The sequence below is a fragment of the Mchenga conophoros genome, linkage group LG7 (assembly GCF_057382185.1).
Source record: "Mchenga conophoros isolate Kocher_MC1m ecotype Shallow Benthic linkage group LG7, M_conophoros_male_GT1.1, whole genome shotgun sequence".
NCBI classification, from domain to species: Eukaryota; Metazoa; Chordata; class Actinopteri; order Cichliformes; family Cichlidae; genus Mchenga; species Mchenga conophoros.
In genome coordinates, this window is record NC_140532.1 from 61,882,053 (window position 1) to 61,896,542 (window position 14,490).

The 14,490-nt window shown below is 41.2% G+C and overlaps 1 protein-coding gene across 2 annotated transcripts in view; it reads left to right on the forward strand.

The window, feature by feature from the left end:
* Nucleotides 1–14,490, forward strand: part of grk3 (G protein-coupled receptor kinase 3) — a 74,213-nt gene that overhangs the window by 11,056 nt on the left and 48,667 nt on the right. For both annotated transcript variants that reach the window (XM_085280627.1, XM_085280628.1), the window contains exon 2: nt 6,951–7,027. In XM_085280627.1, coding sequence (XP_085136753.1) covers nt 6,951–7,027 — 77 coding nt within the window. The remainder of the gene's footprint in view (nt 1–6,950; nt 7,028–14,490) is intronic.

Consider the following 14,490-nt stretch of genomic DNA (forward strand, 5'->3'; position numbering starts at 1 on the left):
TGGTGAGACTGCCTCTATGGTCAGTAGTCTGTGTTGTTCTTTGCAGCCCAGTTGAGCATGCTTTGCCACATGGACCAGTTCTCCACCTGCTGCTGTTTCAAAAATAGGGAGCATGTCTTTGATGTCTTTGTCACGCTTGAGTCATGATTAGGGCTGGGTCATTTCATACCGTTCACTGTAATACCGGTATAATGTTGGGCAACGATAAGAAAATTAAATATCGCGATAGAATACGGGTAAAATGCGCAGTGCCTTTGTTTTCATACGCACATGGCGGAAAAAGCATGGCGGCGACGGAGAATGAGAAGGGTGAAAGCGGATCGTTAAATGAAACAGATGAACCAGAATTGGTTTGTAAAAATTCTGCAACTTCAGTGTGGAACTGGTTTAGCTTTCGTCCGTCAGATACACAACAAAGTACTATTTTTGGTAGAGCATGCTAGCGGGCCGTCGTTATTACCGTGTTTTTTGGAAAATACGGCACACTTAAAATCAATCCTTTGATTTTTCTGATAATGGACAGTACCCCTTATAATCCTGTGTGCCTTATGTATGAATTCTGGTTGTGTTTACTGACCTTGAAATGATTTTATGTGGTACACGGTGCTAAAAATCTGTCAAATGTTTTAGCACGACTTTGCTAAGCTACGCACCTGCACTGCTTGATGGATTGTCGGAGCATTACGGCTATCGTAGGCAGGAGCCTCGCGGAGTGATATGTACTGTGCTTCAACATAATATTACCATATTGTGTGTGTGTATAACCTCTTTTTAAGTTTTGTGGATATTATACATGGTTATGCTGAAGATATGTCGGCCAATTTCCACTGGAAATGCTTTTTGGTTAAACTGTCAGCACGGAATTTGCATTTGCACTGTTAAATTTCTATACAACTTTAATGCACATAAAAAAAACAGCTGCTTGTTTAAGTGAAAATACATTGGGGTTTTTTTTTGGGGGGGGGGGGTTTGCACTAATAAAGTTGTTGAGTTGTAAAGTATTTTGTCTAGTGTCAATTATATCGTCAGTTATGGCAAATTTTCAAATGTATATCGTGATAAATATTTTTGGTCACATCGCCCTGCTATAGTCATGATGACTTACGACCCCTCTGCCAGGCTCCTGCAGCCAGTGATTTTTTTTTTTCACTGATAGATGCATCATTTCAACTGTGCTACCCAGTCGTTGCAGATCAGTTTTTTAATTTTGCAGTTTGTACTCTGCATTGAGATGTCATTAAAATCTGTTGTTGAGCCAAACAGTAAATTGTGCAAGAATCCCATAAGCTCTTAATCCTGAAAGTGCCATTGTTAATATTTTTGCTTTTCAGACAGCACTGAGATATTGCTATTTAATACAGCATTTAATGGACCATTTCTATCCAGTTATAAAGTAAAACCACTTTTTCCAGAGTGAATTAATCGAGAATGATTGCAGATCTGAAAATTGCTCATGTTTTCTTATAAGTGGCTGTCTTTGCCCCCTCTGAATCCACTTGAGGCTGAGTAGCAGCCAGAAAAACAAGTTTTGGCAAAGTGAGTTTTCCTGTTAAAGACAGTAATTACATGTCTGCAGGCTCAAATGAGCTGAAACAAGTGTTCCTTCCACCTACTCAGGTCCTATTTGTATTGTCAGGTATAAACTAAGCTTTCTTGAGAAATATTGACAGAGCAAATAAAATGTTAGTTGTTGCTCTCCCACAGCGTGAGAACTATAGACATGGGCTGAAAATGTCTGAAGCAGGTTTGAGTTGGGTCAGAACCTTGGCACTGTGCAGTATGTTATCAGCACAGTTCAATTACATGCCCACACAGCCGGCTACAGAAATGCTAGTGACAAGCTGTTAATATGTTAAATATTTACACATGTGCATACTTCCTGGAGCCTGGAATCGTCACCAGCACAGTGTTGTTATAGCGTCAGAGTGCAGATTAACAGCTAATGAAAGCCGGCCGTTTGTGCCTCTTACACTGGCACTGACCCACCGCCAAACGGGGCCAAAGCAAATGCAGAGACATGATCCGACTTAACCTATTTCAGAATCCTTTCCTGTGTGTGACCTTTCAATGGAGAGCTGAAAGTCAGACCTCACACATGTTGGTTTTGTAACCCCTTTACCCACCTGCAACTTGTTACTGCGACTAGCATCACTTCTGCTTAGTACAGGCTGAGCTTCAATGTAATAGCAAGTGTGTACCAAACCTGTTTTTTCTGCAGTGAAATGCAGTCAGGGGGTGTAGCGAGGTAAAGAATCAGGTCACCTAACATTGGGAGGGTCTCTGCCTCCAGGGCGCTACTTTGTCGCTGCAGAAATCACCGTTGAGTGGCTTTGATGAAGGTCGCAGAAGAGGCAGCAGAAGATTTTGTTGAATTGTGTTGTAATGGTTGTGCTAGTGGGTGCTGAGATTGATGATGGTCAGGGTGAGTGGTGACAGCTTGCCAGTTAAGGTGATGTTTGTCTAATTTCCTCTTTGAGGTCTTAAGTTCTGAGATTCATAAGAAATGAAAGCTTCCTCACAGCAGGGGCATATTCAACCTGTAAACACGCCCGACACTTGCAACACGGATGCATCTCGATGCGTACGGGTGATCGATCAATCATCATCAGTGAGAAATCAGGTGATATTTCTGTCTGCTGTACTGACTTGGAAAAAAAGAAATTGGAGTGTAATGTAGACACTTGTTTATCTCGCCTCTAATTCCAAAAAAGTTGTGTGAGGTGAGGTCGTGGCGACACACTGACACAAGACTGGAGGAGATGTGTGTTTAAGCTGATATCAGTTGTCTTCTGTCAGCTGCATCCATCATTGTTATAGGTCATCTAAAAACCTAAAAGTGTCCCGGGTTTTTAGTATCTCTGCTTTGTGGCTCATTGGTTGATCCTCAGTACCTGGATGTACTGGTCCCACCGGTTGGTTATCATGCTTAAAGATGGAGAAATAGGATGTATTATTATTCCGATACCTGCCCAGTGCAATGCTAGACTTTTGAACACCACCTCTTGCAGCCACGGTCCTCCTCAGAAATGTGTGGGGACTGTTGAGACTGTGGACAAAGCAGATAAAGACGCACAATAAGTGAAGGTAGTGCCTACAAGCGTTAATGCTACATTCATACCCTTCTGACACCATGCCACTCACAGATTGTCAGTGTCATGGGGATGCCTGTAAATAATACTGCTTTATTTCTGTCTTTTTGCCCACAGTCACTGTCAGTCACACTGCATTTCTACACTGGGAGGCTTTGTTTTCTGATCTGCTCCGGTCATCTGCTCCCGTGAGCTAATGCTGCTGCTGTTATTGGAGGCTGCACTGGTATAAAACAATGAAAGCTGTTCACATCGATGTCTATGCATCTGTGACACCATCATGACAGTGTTGTGAGACTGTGCTTCTGAGGGTTTATCTTTCCGCCACAAACGTGTGTTTGCTCAGTGTTGTATGTGTCACTGCAGTTGGTGATCTTTCAAATCTTGAGCAGTCAAAGGCAGATTATGTGCTTGGTTTCTTCCAACATGCTCTTCATTTGATTTTAATACACTATGTTTCATTAGCAAACTCAATGCTAACCTCACTAACTAGATACAGTGTAGCAGTCTCCTCCCCCCTCCCCCCCACTCCACCCCACACACATGTGTTTACTGTCCAATAATTCATGACTTGTACAGTAAATATTACCAGCTGCTTTTATGTGGTGCAGTTTAGCGCGAATAATCCAGAGTCAGCTGCTAATGATTCAGTGGGGCACACAAACCTCTAAAAGAGGAAGTGTCTACTTCCTAGGTTCTTGTTCCTGTTGCTGTGGCTGCAGTTGATGTTCATTCCCACTTTCCCATGAAAATCAGCCCAAACAAGCCCAGGATGCAGAGCACTGGGCTGCTGGCTAATTTTACCATCTCAGCTCTGGCCGTTACAGCATGTTTCTCACATAATGTCATGCTCACGTTGCCTGAGAGTTGTCCACCATATTGGGTGTGATGCAACATTGAACAAAATTTGTGTATACCTTGGTCTTGTTGTTGGTGTCTGACTTACTGTGGCCTGTTAGTGTTTCCACTCTCTGGTCCAGATAGGTTCTGTTTTTGTATTTTCAGAGTAATCCTCCATGGGGAGAAACTGCTACTGTGCTGGTTTATTCAGGGTTCAGCCTGCTGTAGTTTTTGCCTTTTTAAGTTGCTCTACCACATAACTAGATAAAGTTGTGTGGGAATAAGACCTGGGAAGTCTGTATGCAGTGAGTATTTCCTTTTCAGTCACCTTTCTCACTCAACATGTGTTAATAGACCTCTGCTGAATCACACTTGTTATTAATTTCTGGCTCTATTCCACAGCATGTCCTTCATCCTGTTTTCTTTCTCTGGTCGCAGCAGATGGCCCCGCCCCTCCCTGAGCCTGGTTCTGCTGGACGTTTCTTCCCGTTAAAAGGGAGATTTTATTTCCCACTGTCGCCGAAGTGCTTGCTCATAGGGGGTCATATGATTGTTGGGTTTTTTTCTCTGAATGTATTATTGTAAGGTCTACCTTACAATATAAAGCGCCTTGAGGCGACTGTTGTTGTGATTTGGTGCTATATAAATATAATTGAATTGTAGCTTGTAGGGCTGGGCCATATTATACCGTTCACGGTAATACCGGTATAATGTTAGGCAACGATAGGACAATGAAATATCGCGATAGAATGGGAGTAAAACACGCATGCGCAGTTCCTTTGTTTTCATACGCACATGGCCGATTGTTGAGTGAAACAGATGAACCAGAATTGGTTTGTAAAAATGGTGCAACTTCCGTGATGTGGAACTGGTTTGGTGTTTGTCCGTCAGATACACAACAAAGCACATTTTTTTGCAGAACATGCAAGCGGCCGTTGTTATTGTCATATTTGTCGGACTAAGATGCTCTTAAATCTGGGAGTAATCTGGGTCCTAAACTCCGTTGCTTCAGGTCAAACAACACTGCAGCATCACTGAGAGTTAAAAACTGTCTCAATTCTTTCATCTTTAATAAAACGATCAGCATTGCTGCTTTACCAGGTGTAACTATAAAGTTTAACTTCCAGGCATCCATGAAAACAAAAGTTATTACATTTAACGGAGTTAGAAGTTAGCAGGAAGCTATCGGAAGTTAGCTCACTAGTTTCGCTAGTTACCTAAGCATGATATTGCATGTTCAGACTGAGAGATTTCTGAAAAAAATCAAACGTACAGCTCTGCTATCACGTCCAACATAAATGAAGACAGGAAACTAAACAGCAGTGACGTTTGTAGGGTTACTGAAGTTGGGCTAGCTGGTATATAATGATGTGCTACCTGATCGCTAGCGACATTTAGCATAACATAAACAGTGAAGCTGGAGGACGAACACTAACACTTTTCCACTTATAAAAGTTAACGTTAAAGTTCCTGATAGTTAGAGACAAATGCAATCGCATGGCAGGATGCTGTAAACGGACCAAACTTCAGTCAGGAGAACAACTGAGATAATCCATCCACAATACGAGGTTAGTCATTAATATACTGCAACAACATGGGAATAGAACAGCTGCCAGAGAATTCAACATTAATGAATCAATGGTACAGAAGTGGAGGAAGCAAGAAGAATGAGTTTAATAAAGTTTGATTTATCTGACTGCTTTGTTTCGCTTAATGTGCCTTATAATCCCGTGCACCTTATGGTCCGAAAAATGCGTACTGCACACTGCAGTTTAATGTTGCAAAGCACCTCTTTTTAACTTCAGTGGATATTATACATGGTTATGCTCAGGATATGTCAGCCCATTTCTACTGGAAATGCCTTTTGGTTAAACTTTCAGCAAGGAATTTGCATTTGCACTGTTACATTTTTATAAAGCTTTAATGTACATAAAAACCAGCTTCTTGTTTAAGTGAAAATAAATGGAAGGTTGTCTTTTTGCGCTAGTAATGTTGTGGAGTTGTATTTTGTCTCGCATCAATTATATCGTCGGTTATATCGTTATCGCAAATTTTCAAATATATATCGTGATAAATATTTTTTGCCATATCGCCCTGCTCTAGTAGCTTGCATAGCACCCCTTTTTTCAGTTGGGCATGAAGTCGTTTAGTTGTAGTCGTAGCTTGGGTGTGTGTGTGGCTGTCTTATGGCATGTATGCTGTAATTCATGCAAATGTTTGATGGAAGTGCCTTTGTAGCCAGTGGACAGTGCTTTGGTTGATGCTGGGTGTGTGCACTGGAAGTTTAATTTGTTGTTTTCATTTGTAGACAGAAACGACGGATGTTAATCGACTTATCGTTTTAGCGCATCATTTCCTTTTTACACATGAAAAAAATGTAAAGCCTGCGTTTTTTTTTTAGTTTGTTTTTTTTTACATATTCTAATGTGTTTTAGTTAACTCTTGAATATGAATCATTCACATGCTTAGAAATAGACTGAAAATACCATTTCAATAGGAGAGTGCTCAGTATTTTACACTGATACATTGTTGAAAAGCTAACTATTGTGGTGTGTCCCATTAATGAGTTATGCACTGTAATGCATTGAGAAATGATGCACAAGTCTGATAAGGTCGCTGCTATTGTATCATCATCTTGGCCACTGCGGTTAAGGGTTCACCTCGCACATGCTCAGTGTGCATGCAGAGGTGTTTGTAGGTGAAGCCTTCCTCTGCTGTTGTTGTGTATGAAGTGAGCTGGTGAAGTGTTAATGGGCCTATGGAGGGGGCGCTAATTGATTCTTTCTCCCTGCTCTCATTTTCATTAACACCTGCTCCCAGGGTAGCGTGTATCTCTCTAGGTTCTGCTGTAGCCTCCCTTGTGTCCTTGTCCCTTTCCTGCTGTGTGGGGACGGGAGAGTTCCAAACCTGGGACGGATCTCTGACTGGAGGCTGGGCTGCTGTTGCATGTAGCTTAGTGAGCTGCTAACTGTGCTGCATATTAATCTGCTTCTTCCTCTCCCCACCACCTTGTGTTCACAGCATTCGCAGTGTGATGCAGAAGTACCTGGAGGAGAGAGATGAACTGACATTTGACAAAATTTTCAATCAGAAAATTGGTAAGTCTCAACCTTTTCATTCTGCTAAAGCGTAAAAGAAATGCATACCGTAGGTTACCAGGATTCAGCAGCATTTCTCTACAGAGGAAGAGATGGCTCCTGTAGCAGGAAGTTCTGCTTTTTCACATCTCACATTACAGTATTATTACTCCAAAAATCTCCCTCAGTGCAGAAAACCAACAAAGAAACTATTGGAGAAGTGGATGAATGTATAGCAGAACATATTGTGATGTGTATTCATTTAGGATGCATTGTTGGAAAGTTTTATTTATTTATTTATTTTTTGTTGTAATGATGATTCATTCATTCATTTTTGAAGTCAAACTGAGAACATAAACGCCATTGGTCTCCAGTGGCTGAAGCTTCTAATGGAGTTGCTTTTGCTTTTGGTTTCATTGAACTTGTTGGGACATGATGTGTGAACAGGCTGTTAATGGTAGCTAACACTTTACTTATGGTACAGTGTGTTTAAGCATTAGCATTTACCCCATATGGGCCCTGTGACCAGTTACTTAGGCATGCTTTACACTTTCTGCTTTGCGGTTTCATTTAGCTTCCACCCACAGATTTACTAACAGATTACACACTGCCATTTTTCCTATTGAAGGTGTTTTTCAGTTTTTCTAAAGCTTTGCTACCGTGGTCCAACACTGTTTGATTGATTTGTCACTCCACCACTTGTAATGTCCCAGTAAAATAGAACGGTTAGTTGTGTTTGCCGTTAATTATAAACAAAAATGAATAAATCACTCCACTGTTATTGTCAGCATTTAATTTGAGTGAAGTAAGAGATACTGGATTTAACTCTAGCTCTGTGAGTAAATGTGTAACAGGCTTCACTATTTGTCTTACTGAAAGGCTTTTGGTAACTGCAGAACTACAGTAACCACTCCTTGTGTTCACAGCAAAGCTAGTTGGTGTTGCCTCAACTGTCTCAGTTTATCTACCAAGCCAAATCTGTCTGAGTGCTGTCTGTCAGACTGTTTGCATTGTAATGCCCCTTTTCCAGGTGAAAACTACAGGTCAAGCGAGATTCTATCTAAAGTCACTGCTCCAAAAGCCAGTGAAGGGTTCCTGTGCACTGTTTACATGATCTAAGGAGACTTTCTCCATAAAGGAACAAATAACACTGAGCTGTTAAGGACAAAAATTGATATTTTTTGGCAGGAAAGGCAGCTTCAACATAGGCATGACTGTCACATACAATACTTCACTAAGCGTGTTGACAGCATTGTTTTTCAAATATGTTAAGAAAAATAAAGAACAACAGAAAACCCCCACCTAACACAACTTCAGACCAAAAGAAATGCAGGCACCACTGTCAGCGCTTTTCCCCCCTTCTATTGCATATTTGCATACAAACTAGAGATGGCACGATACCACTTTATGACTGATACCGATATCATAAATGTGGATATCTGCCGATACTGATATGAATCCGATATAGTGTTTTTTTTAATCAATAAAACTGTTTTTTTAATATATTGCTGCATTTTCTATAAGTTCATACTCAAGTTTAAATAAACAACAACACTAAAGCTATTCTGTTATACCTGTATGTGTAAATACACTGCACCCAAAATATTTCATAGTTCAGCGACACTGATCAATCTAATGAACTTAAACCTACTCAATCCTTCCTATTCTGGTATTTTAAAGAGTACTTAGCAGAAATAGTAAGCAACCTAACTAATAGGGTTGCAAACTCCCAGCAAAAAAAAGGAACCACCCCCCACCCTCCACCTCATGATGCTTAATCAACGTAATCAACTTTAATTTGATGCAGTGTGGAAAAAAAAATGCACAGAAATCAATTATTTTTCAAGAATAATTAAATAGATTCAACATCTTTCTTCAACAGAATTGCAGACTGCACAGATGGTACCTTCCCAAAGGAAAAAGTACTATAGCTTACTAGGGTATATTAGACTTAACAGTTACTATATACAATCATGGACTTCTATACATTTTACATAAGATTAAAACTTTGGGTGTAAGATTCAGATAATTATTTATTAAAAGCTAGATATTTTAAATGAGAATAAGAAAGAAAAGTATGTCTTTGTGCCCCCCTTTTCCCTGTTCATGCCCTATCGGCCCCCCTGGCTAAACTTTGCTAGATCCGCCCCTGCACAGTTAGCAGCCGTCAGCTGCATAGAAAAGGATCCTGCTCTAGAAAGTAAATAAATTCTAACAACAGCTTATCAAGCTTAAACGTGCTGCTGTTGTTCAGCCGCTGGTTTCCTCTTTCTGGCGCGAAGTGGGCCAAAAACAGACAAGAGAGACGGACTCGACAGAAAAGCCGATCAGCTGATCATTAATCAGTTTCACGATTGAAGTAGCAGCTTAATGTGGGAATGCTTTACAAACATTCAGAGATGAACTTACACACTTTCTTTACTTCTCTCTGGGATAATCGGAGCTGAAATGCTGGTTTGAGGCTACAAATACACACAGCCGCTCTATCACGTGGGCACACTGCTCCGACGTGCTACGGTTATGAGCCGAGTTACGCTGTGTTGCAAGTTCTGTGAGGTGCTTTTTGGATATTTAATGGATCGGATTACATTTTTTATTTCTCTCCGATATCCGATCCAGTAATGTACGTCAGTATCGGACCGATTACGTAATATCGGATTGGTCCATCTCTAATACAAACATTTCCTCGCTTTTAAAGCTCAAAGCAAATGCTGTCATGAAAAATGAATTTGCTGGTAAATATTATCCTCTACTTGTTAGCACATAGCTCAAAGCCCCTCTTTGCTTAACTACACTCTGAGAGAGCTGGAAGCATTTTATCTGGCAGAAGGCTGCTCATCTGTGTCAGACACTCTTAAACAGAAATCATCGCCTGTAGCAGATTAAGCTGTCGCTTATTAACATTAATGGGATAAATGACTTGATATAACTGGATGGTTAATGCGGAATGTTTTTGTGTTCAGCCATGTTATGTAGCATCAATCAGTAAAATCCCTCTTCCTGACTCTGTGTTTTAGGCTTCATTTTTTTCCTCACAACCTGACACTCAAAAGTGATGGGAGAATAAATACGATCTCATAACTGTTGACCACTTTTTGCCCCAGTGTTGTTCAAAATAAACCACCTAATAATATTCCTGATGCAGTAATGCTTAAATTTTTCAGTCCTCCTTTGCCGCAGAAGCAATTTGTAATACAAGGCTTCTCGCACTTGGGTCTAAATCAGGATTGTGTTCAGCCTCAGTGTGGCACTACTCTTTTTCTGTGCTAGTTGTGCAGATGCTTACTGTCACTTCTCTGTATGGAGTTATTCATTGTAAGGCAGCTTTGTTTGTGTTTAGAGCAATGACTCAAGGTAGAGTGTCACATTTCCTGTTTCCTCCTGCCCTCCAGTTGGTAGCAGCGTCGCTGTGCTGGCTCCTCCGAGTGTTTCCATTCTGAGCACACGGGCTGTGTGCCAGTATTTGTGGCGTACCAGGGGACCACAGCTGCCCTCCAGGCTTCTAGTAGCTTTACTTACTTTTCTCTGATCTGTGCCCTCTTTGGGAATAGACTGCGTTAATTTTCTCTGCCTCCTTCTCCTTGTCTTCAGGTCTCTTCTCTGTCAAATTTGTTGCTGTCCTTATTGCAGTCTCTCTTATTTTCTCTTTGCCACCTCATACTATCACTCAGGCTCTTGCACATTGTGTGGGTGTGCACATGCTTTATTGGTACCTTTGTGAAACTTAACACTCTTGCAGTAATTTAATAATCCTTATTTTGGCCAGTGTGTTAATTGTCTTCAGTAAGTTGGACACTGCTGGAAAAACAGTGGGAAACATGTCTACACACTTGGTGGATGCAGCCACCACGACCACTGGTGACCCAGTGCTTAGTGGAGTCCTGTTTTTAAGGCTCAAGATGAGTGTAGGGATGTGGTTAGTGTTTTGAAACCAGACACGATAAGCAAAGAGCATGCACTGTCTGGCTGACACACGGCATGCACTGAGGCTAGCAACATGTCAATCACGTGGTAAAACAAACCCTGCTTTATCCTCACTCTGGACTCAAGTGGCATCCCTAATGTGCGCTGTTAGACATCTAGTTTATAGAAATAAAATCCATGTGCTCATATTAAGCAAACGTGGAATTTCACTATTATACCTACAACAAACAACCTGCCTGAAGATCTTTGTGATGGGTGCTTTTTGGAGCTTGCATTAAACATCAGCACCTGTGGGCAGAACTGGCATGAATGCCAAAAACACACAGTTTACCAAATAGGTCTAATGAGATTGTTTAGTTGAACTAACTATGAAAATTCACACTAACATAAAAATCCCTTTAAAATTTTTCAGTCAGATAAAATCATATAATATCACAAGCCTAATTTCCTATTTGATGAGTATAATTCATTGTATTTTAGTATGTTAGACGCAGTGACCACAGTTACACGTCTAAGCTTGCTGAACAGGTGATTTAATTAAGGACTCTCATGGACTTCTTACTGTCAGCACTTATTGTGATTGTGATCACAGTAAGTGCTGCTGTCGACTGTGAAAAATCATTTTTTCCTCTCCACTGTTTTCATTGTCTTGGTCATAATGCTGGCGCTTCAGATCCTGGCATGTTTGTCAGAAAAGGTGCTCTGACTCCATCATAAGCTACAATACTGAGTACTTGATATTCACGGACGTGCTGTTAAATAAGTTTTATAGTCCTCGCACATCTATTTGTAGTTGCAAGTGTGAGTGAAATGTTTGCACGAGGGGTGGTGGGGGGTGGCTGGGACAGTGGTAATGTCAAAAAAATCAAAACGCATGAGAAAACACACTAGGCATTAGTGAAAAGAGTGAGCGCGTATGTGTCAGTGAACAGAAACTCTTGAGTTCTTGAGAGGACTGTTATGATGAAACACTTGCAGGCGTATGCAGCCTGCTTTACCTGACGTGACCGGCCTGGCCTGCACTGTATCATTTCAATCACTGGAACCAGGATTATATTTTTTAAAAACACAGCAAAGTCTCATCGGAGTGAAGCCGCTGCAGATACCTTCTGGTGTCATCTGTGGTGGCGTTGAAATCTCAGTTTTTATTTTAGTGCCTTTGGTCATTATCAGTGACGGGAAAACACAACAGAGTCAAGTTTTAATTTTATCTACGTGCGTCAAATCATTCTCACAGGATGTTGCAGAAGAATCTCTTTGGTCCTTCATTTCTCCTTTCTGCTTAGCTCGCTCGGTCCTCTCGCATGTGGAAGTACTGCCTCTCAAACAGCACTGCATTAGCCAGGCCAGCTTAGGGAAATAGTTGCAAGGCGTGAAGCTTGATGTCAGTTGTGTGCTCTACACATTTGAATGGCAAATGTGTAAGTTTGCATGTTTCAGTAACAAGATAGCTGTCCACAGACTCCAACTGAGCATCACGTGGCTATGGAGGTGTCAGCGTAGCAGTTTCAGCAACTCGTATAATATACAGAAAACCCAGAGCTGCCGCGTTACTATCTAAAAAGTGCAGCAGATAAAATTCTCCCTTTTATGTGTGTTAACTGCTTCTCTGAGGAATGCACTTGTAAAAACAGTGACTGTAACCGGCACGAGTCCTTAGTTTTAACACAGATTTCACTTTACGGACTTTTCATTTGCATACCGTCAAAGTAAGGTCTTCCCACAGAGACTTGCACATACTTTAGTTATCAGCCTGCTTCAGATAAATCTCTGCAGCCGTGATTTTAGATCACACTAAACTGTGAGCACAGCAGAAATGTTCTTCTATGACGAAAGTCCAGTTTGTCCTCACTTGATTCTTAGGAAAATGATGCCTTGTTCCACGTCCAGAGTGAGAAATGGCTTTAAATTTGTTGTGATATCCTGACACAGAGCTATCAGGCACAACCAGTTTGGTGTATTTCACTTTCGTTTGAGGTGTGTTCAGGGATTCAGCTCACATGGGTGCCAGGTATTTTTTGGATTCATTTTGGGTTTTGTCACATGTCAGTCCTGCTGCCTCCCACGCTTTTGGCATCAGAAAAGGAAGTGGATTTTTAATCAGCAATTGTAGCATTGCAGTATTCGGTTGGATTTTAGCACCCTCAACAGCCCTTGTCCTTGGGCTCAATAAGCCCTGTTGACTGTCATGACAACCAAGGTCGGGAAGAAAGCACTTCAGTGTTGCTGGAATTCTTTTACTTCACGATGAAGAAACCGTATCAGCTAGTTTGTTTTGTGGTTCAGACTTTTCTCTGCAAGAAAATTTAATACTGACAAGTGAGAGGACTTGAGGTCTGTGCTTTACATGGATCAAACTAGTGTAAGGTTACTGTGAGTGTCATTTGCTGTCTTCATAGTCCATGACTTCTGAGCCCTGAGGGGGTAAGACTCTGTGGCTTTTTTAAGGCTGTGTCAAAAAGCTGAAAAAAAGGGTGTTGAGAAGGTCTACCTGGCTTTGCATCAGCTGGAGAGCGCGGCTTTGGTGACTCCTCCCTGCGATGTCCCTGGGCCAGACACAGTCAGGGTCAGGCAGGATGGACCCTTATGTAATGGACATGATGTCCTCTCTAAATATAGCAGGCATACTGCTCACTACTTCATCTTGAATATGTTTTTAAAGGCATATATTTGGTTTTCTACATGGTCTGAAGTAGGGCTGGGCCATATTATACCGTTCACGGTAATACCGGTATAATGTTAGGCAACTATAGGAAAATGAAATATCGCGATAGAATGGGAGTAAAACGCGCATGCGCAGTTCCTTTGTTTTCATACGCACATGGCCGATTGTTGAGTGAAACAGATGAACCAGAATTGGTTTGTAAAAATGGTGCAACTTCAGTGATGTGGAACTGGTTTGGTGTTTGTCCGTCAGATACACGACAAAGCACATTTTTTTGCAGAACATGCAAGCGGCCGTCGTTATTGTCGTATTTGTCGGACTAAGATGCTCTTAAATCTGGGAGTAATCTGGGTCCTAAACTCCGTATGCTTCAGGTCAAACAACACTGCAGCATCACTGAGAGTTAAAAACTGTCTCAATTCTTTCATCTTTAATAAAACGATCAGCATTGCTGCTTAACCAGGTGAAACTATGAAGTTTAACTTCCAGGCATCCATGAAAACAAAATGTATTACATTTAACGGAGTTAGAAGTTAGCAGGAAGCTAGCGGAAGTTAGCTCGCTAGTTTCGCTAGTTACCTAAGCATGATATAGCATATTCTGACAGAGATGTCTGGAAAAATTCAAACGTACAGCTCTGCTATCACGTCCAACATAAATGAAGACAGGAAACTAAACAGCAGTGACGTTTGTAGGGTTACTGAAGTTGGGCTAGCTGGTATATAATGATGTGCTACCTGATCGCTAGCGACACAGCTATGTTAGCATAACATAAACAGTGAAGCTGGAGGACGAACACTAACACTTTTCCACTTATAAAAGTTAACGTTAAAGTTCCTGATAGTTAGAGACAAATGCAATCGCATGGCAGGATGCTGTAAACGGACCAAACTTC